At 33.8% G+C, this 6,597-nt stretch overlaps 1 protein-coding gene across 1 annotated transcript; it reads left to right on the forward strand.

Annotated features, from left to right (window-relative positions):
• The first annotated feature begins 2,820 nt into the window (after nucleotides 1–2,820).
• Nucleotides 2,821–3,404, forward strand: LOC132309083 (protein SMALL AUXIN UP-REGULATED RNA 51-like). Its single transcript, XM_059807436.1, has one exon. The coding sequence runs from the start codon at nucleotides 2,985–2,987 to the stop codon at nucleotides 3,402–3,404; it is 420 nt and encodes a 139-aa protein (XP_059663419.1). The 5' UTR covers nucleotides 2,821–2,984.
• Nucleotides 3,405–6,597: the final 3,193 nt, after the last annotated feature.

Consider the following 6,597-nt stretch of genomic DNA (forward strand, 5'->3'; position numbering starts at 1 on the left):
CTGTTTGGACATTTAATTTCTCATATATATTTTTTAGACAAAAATGTCTTTGTACTAATTTTAGTATACCTTCACATATATATTTACTCAATTATCACTCTTATTCACATATCTTCCACCATTGCAACAACACGTACTCAAATTTAATCCGAATCCTTACCAACACCGCTATGCCCCTGGAACCCCTCCCCCGCGCACGGGTGTTAATAGCTATGCAAGTTCTCGGTCATAAAAATAATCAAATTTAATCATCGTTGTTCTTCCAGGTGTGACATGAAAAAAATTTCATTGGGCCCATTGCACCATGCCACTAGCACAGCCAAATCTTTCGTGTAATATACATGCAGATAATAAACGGTTGGATGCGCACCTTGCTGCAACGAGTGCAATAATTTATTTCTCTTTGTGACATGTTCAAAAGTAGAACATATTTCCTAAAGTTAAACATTGATAACCCGCAAAGAATGCAAAACCCAATGAACTCATGCAAGGGCGGAGGGAGGGGTGGATGAAGGTGGGCTTCAGCCCACCCCAAAAAAATAAAATAGAATTACTATACTATTTTTAACCCAACCAAAAAATAATAATAATAATATTAGCTCACCCCTTTCAGAAATCCTGAATCTGCCCATGTCAATCGCTAGTAAAACCCAATGGCCTTTGATGTTTTAACGGAACTAATGTTACGACAAATAGCGATAAACTACAAACACAAGCAAGAAAAGATAGAAAAACATAAATTATGTGCCAGACAGTATATAAAAATTTACGTGTCGATTTGTTACATTTACAATAAAGATACAACAAAAATACCTTCCAAAAAAAATAAAATAAAGATAGGCAAAAGATTTTATTATACCAACAACAAACATATATTATAAGTCTCAAATCTCAATCACTAATCTTCCTTTCTCTTTACTTTAAACTTTCAAGAATTCTGGCTTACCCATTCTATAAAACCTTAACAATCCTTGTATATTGGGTTATATGATAGAGACTAAAATTCAAATTCACAAAAGTAAAAAAAAATAAATAAATAATAAAAAATATAAAAATTCTAGCCAAAACATCACACACGCTAATATAAGCCAACTATGAAGCACGAACACTCCTCCCAGGGGCCCCGTACCCGTGTCGGATACTTTTCGGACACCGACACCCGTGTCAGAGGCTCGGACACGTGTCCGACACTTCTGTAAAGTGTCCAAATACTATTTTTTATTAGACAAGCGTGTCCGAGGCTCGGACACACTGTCTGACACTTCTGTGAGACAAAATTTATTATCTCTCACTCCTCGCAGTCTCTCCTCGTCTTCAATTATCTCTCTTCATGAACAAGATATATATATATATATATATATATATATATATATATATTTAAGTTACATGAACAAAACTTTGTGAAAGACTGAAAGTATATATGTTTATTTATATACATATTTAGTTCATTATAGTTATGTCTCTTCTGCACATCTTCGTTTGGAATTTGGATCAACTTTATTTTTTATTTATTTTCTATTTTGTCTTGTCTATATTTTTCTTATAAAAGAGATGAAATTATTGAAATTGATTCTGTTATTTGTTGTTGTTTTATTTATCTGTATAAGATTCTAGTAATTATATTTTGAATATATAATTATATATCTCTATATCCTATTTTTTTGAAATTTGCTGTGTCGCCGTATCCGTGTCGTGTCGTATCCATATCCCTTATCCGTATCCGTACTTCGTAGTAAGCCAAGAATAAACCAGACATAAAATTAAGATTAGCAGTTTATAGCTAGTAACTTAGGGCAGCATCTGGAATATCTAGATCATTTGCATTTGTACCGCATTGGCCGGCCGTGTAAAGGAATTGTATTTTTCAAGTGGGACAAGATATAAAAATAGAGGTTGGGAGGCAAGATTTTGAATGTACACTATTTGTACTACATTTATCAAGATCCAAACCTTGCTCAATTGCCTCACGTATTTTCTCTATCAAGAACCCGCACCCTTTTGGATAAATATATACAAGGTACATTATATATATATAATTTGGATAAATATATACAAGGTACATTATATATATATATATATACACACACACACACACGCCATGTTCATGATAATCGTTTCCTAATTAATGTTTTTTATATAAAAAATAATATAATTGTCGACTCTATTTTACCAATTACATAACTGGCCTAATGTGGGAAGTAATGATTGGGATAAACACCTAGAAAAGAGTTTTATTATTTTTAAAAATTGACAAGAGTCCTTATTAGACTCTATTTATTGCCTAACTACAAAAACGGATTGATTTTTTTAACATTACAATTTTTGTGTATATATATATATATATATATGGAGATACATATACGTGGGAGGGTAGAGACATGATTTGTGGTCGCAGTGTAACGGTCGGTGTAAATCCATTGAACCTTGTAATGGCATCGGATCCTTGAAAAAATATTACCAAGAAGTTCATAAATTATGTATAGGACGATCATGCAAAATGTGGTAGAGATTAATACTTCGGCCAACTTTTAATTACTACTATCACCTCGAGATATTTTTTCTCCTTTTTCAATTTTTGACTTTGTTAGGTTTTATTTCATAAATCTAATTATTTACAAGAAATTAATAATAAAACGTGCAACACTAGTACTTAAATAGCATAGATATATATAGGAAACTAAGACTTGACCAATTAAATTGATTGAACAAAGATAGAAGTATAAATAATTGGGAGACAAACATGACTGGTTAAAATGGACGTTTCATGGGTTGGGATGAGAGTTCACTCACATGCACTGTTCTCCCATATTTACACCGAAGTCAGTCGGACCATGTCCCCTATCTCTCTCCATCTCTCATATGCGTACGTTCACCTTATCTCTTGAACCAGCTCTTACAATATAAATATGGAAGCTAAGAAAACGCACTCACTGAGTTTTAGAAAAAGAAAAAAGAAAAAAGAAGAAACAAATCTATAGCTAGCCATGGTTAACTTCAGAACCAGTGCTAATAAGAAGAAGAATAGCATTATAAAGCTCAAGATTGTTGTAGAAAAACTACAAAAGAGTCTTTTACGGGGCAAGAAACCGGCCTCTAATTCGGACGAGTTTGAAGATGTTAATGACTCCATGAATGTGCCGCAGGACGTGAAGGAAGGGCACTTTGCGGTGATGGCAGTGGACGACGATGAACTCAAGAGATTCATCGTTCCATTGAGCTTTCTGACCAACCCATCTTTCTCGAGAATGTTGGAGCAAGCAGCCGAAGAGTATGGTTTCGATCATGAAGGTGCACTAACATTCCCTTGCAGACCAAGCGAGCTGGAGAGGATACTGGCTGAGGATAGAGAATCAAGAGTTGCTGTCAACTGGGGTTTCTCTAAAACCCTTGTGAAGAGCTGTTAAAAGCAAATAATTTATTAGGCTTTTCATATTTTATTTAATTAATTTCATTGTCTCTTGTGACATCCATTAGAGGGCCCCTCTTTTTCAAATAATATGGGGAACGAGGATGTCTCGGTTACCAACTGTGAGCTACAGAATGGTTGTGTGATATAATATGGATAAACAACCTCGAGGGGTGAATATGTTCAACTTTTTATATTTTTCAATTTTTGCTTAAATTAAATTTATCAAAATAAAAGTTAATTAAACAACCCAAAAGCAAAATTAAAGTGCAAGTAAAGTAAAAAGTGAATTTAGAGAGACATCGGATTTTTGTGTGTGGAAACCTTGGTTGGACGAAATCGGGACAACAGGGATGAAAACCACAAAGACTTTTGCAGCTCTGAGTAAAAAGATCCACTATATATGAAGTAAAGTACAATTGATTTCGACTCAGGCCCACACCTTCTCGTTCTACTAAAAACCAATCACTTACAGTCCATAGCTTTGCAACTCCCTCGTTCAACAGCTCTCAACCTCAGGCTTACTCTTGGTCTCTGTAGGAGGATCACTGCTAGATTAACTAACACTCTACAAATGTATCGATCCCTTCAAAGTGCGATCTTCACATCATTTTCTTCAAAATTGGAATTTTTGAAGTAAAATGAAACAAAATGCTTTGGTGACCAGTAGCAAAAGACTTTCGATGAAAATGAACTCCGATCACAGGCAAAAACACATCCTAAATCACTCGTGTGTGTAATATGTAATGACCCGGTCATTTGCCTTCCTTTCCTTTTTCCTGAAATTTTATGAATGAATTTTTTTCGTTTAATTTTCCTTTCTGAGCTCTATTTCATATCGCTTAGTGTCATCTCGAGTGCTTAAAATTGGTTCTGAGACTCTTTCATGTGAATTGACAACTTCCTTTGAGGACTGAGTCATTTTCGCATTTTTCGTTTTTCGGACACTATGCGCTATTTCGTCTTTTCCCTATTCTGTCATTTTCCCTATTTCAACTTATCTCTGTTTGTCAGTTTTTGGCACAACCTCACTTCTCATGCTCGGAGTTGGTTTTTGACTTCACGTGCCTTCATCTTGAGTGGTTTCCTCGAAATACGTATCTTTACTTTTGCAAGAAAGTACTCTGGTTGCTCCCGGTGTCCATAGGGGCATGGATGCAAAGTTCTTTGAAATTATTTTCTTTTCTTGGGGTGTTTTTCGTAAATATCTTTTGAAGATATTTTATTTCAGGGGTTTTTAAGAAAATATTTTTGGAATATATTTTCATTCTGAGTCATAAGTGCAGTTTTCACTTTTTGGAGGGGCCATTGTGCAATTAATGAAAGTTATTGCAAAATGTCTTGTTTTGAGCTTGGATCCTCGTACGGGTTTCATTTTCACATTTCGTCGAGTTATGTACTCTTGGAATTTCCTCCTGGTCGATGTTTTCAAGTTTCAGGGTTTCTGGCCCCCGATTTTCGCCAAACTTGTTTTGGGCATAACTTTCTGCTCGGGATTCGGTTTCGTCCGTTGTTCATATTTTATCATTTTGAATCTTTTTCATTCACAAAGTTTTGCCACTTGAGCGCGTCTGCTCAAATTTTACTTTTTCGGACCTGGCGGGGCCCGTTCGGGGCACTTTTTGAGATTTCTATAAAAGGAGGGTGAGATATTTCATTTTTCATCTTCTCCCCTCTTCATGCACGACCTAGAGCTCCCATGGCAACCCAAGGGGTGCTGCCATCTTCTCTCTCCTCTTTTGGTTCACTTTTCCTTGATGGAAAGTCTTCGGCCTTAACGTTTGTTATTCCACTCGCTGTGCTCTACCTTTCCCTTTTATCAGAATTCAGTTTTGACCATTTCTTGAGTTTGGTTTTGAGGTCAAGTTATGATTTTGATGGGGCTTTCATGGGGGTTATGTTCACGGCGTTGTCCCCGACAAAACCTATCGGTATCGTCGAATTCGGAGTACTTTTATTTTGGTGGGCCTTTAGGATTTTCATCTCAAATTGAGGTAGGAGATGTTTTAGGTTTAAATTCTTGTTATATAGCATGCTTGTGATGCTTATACTACTTATTTGCATGATTAAATATAAAATCTAGAGATTTTATTATTTATTTTTCTTGTACGGGATCTAATTTTCCCGGTTGCTCATGATTTGGTTTAAACATGTAGCATGATTTTATATTACCCCTTGATATGCTCATTGTCGTGTATTAAAATTGAAACATTTGAATAAGTATTAAAGATTTTATTTAATGTTTATCTTAGGTGAAAGATTAATTCACATGGCCTTAACTAACTTAAAATCAATATATGTTAGCATATTAAATTAGGCCTTTGCATGCTCTCTAACATAGTTGAATTTGAAAGTAATTGGAGGTATTTTGAAAATTAGTAATTATTAATTAATTTGATTAATTAATTTGCCCCGAGTGTACTATTCACTCTATTTGAATTTCGACTTGATATTCTTGATTTACATGCCATATAGTTTCACATATATTTGATTTAGAATATTTGGTTAGGTTTTGAAACCTTTTATTTAATTAAATTTCCTTGTTTAAGATTTAATCCTCATGGTGATATACAACTTGGAATTGAATTGTGGCATGCTAGAAAATTAAACTTAGGTATAGTTGTTCACATATATTAAATTGGGATTAATTGCATGAGAATTGTAACTTTTAATTTATACTTAACTTTAGTGAAAGTTTAATTCACATGGTCTTAAATTGAATGAAATAAACTTGTAATGTGATATTATATTAGTTCTTGGCATGCTTTCCAACATAGGTTAATTTGAGAGCATTTGGTTAAGTTTGAAAATCTAGAGATTTTAATTAAAAGAATTAATTAAAATCTATTTTGTGGTCCCATTAGCTTAATTAAGGTTTTAACTTGATGTTTGTATTGGCCATGACTTGTTTACTAGTATATATTAATTGTAGACCATTTGAAGTTACTTTAGAACCTTGGTAATTAAATTAGCATGATTTAATTAGAGTTCTACTTTGTTGTTCCAATAACCTAATTGAGTTTTAGAATAGATATAGGTAATGACCATGCCATGTTCTTTAATATGTATTAATTTGAGGTTATTTGGAATTGAATTAGAATATAGGGAATTTAATTATTTTTATTTAAATAAAATTCTATCGAATTGAGCCATGGATTTAATTGTGTTTGAAAGTCGTTTCTATATCAAAA

Source organism: Cornus florida, unplaced genomic scaffold (assembly GCF_030987335.1).
Source record: "Cornus florida cultivar Cherokee Brave unplaced genomic scaffold, ASM3098733v1 CherokeeBrave_3.0.0_Hap2_Chr05, whole genome shotgun sequence".
NCBI lineage: Eukaryota > Viridiplantae > Streptophyta > Magnoliopsida > Cornales > Cornaceae > Cornus > Cornus florida.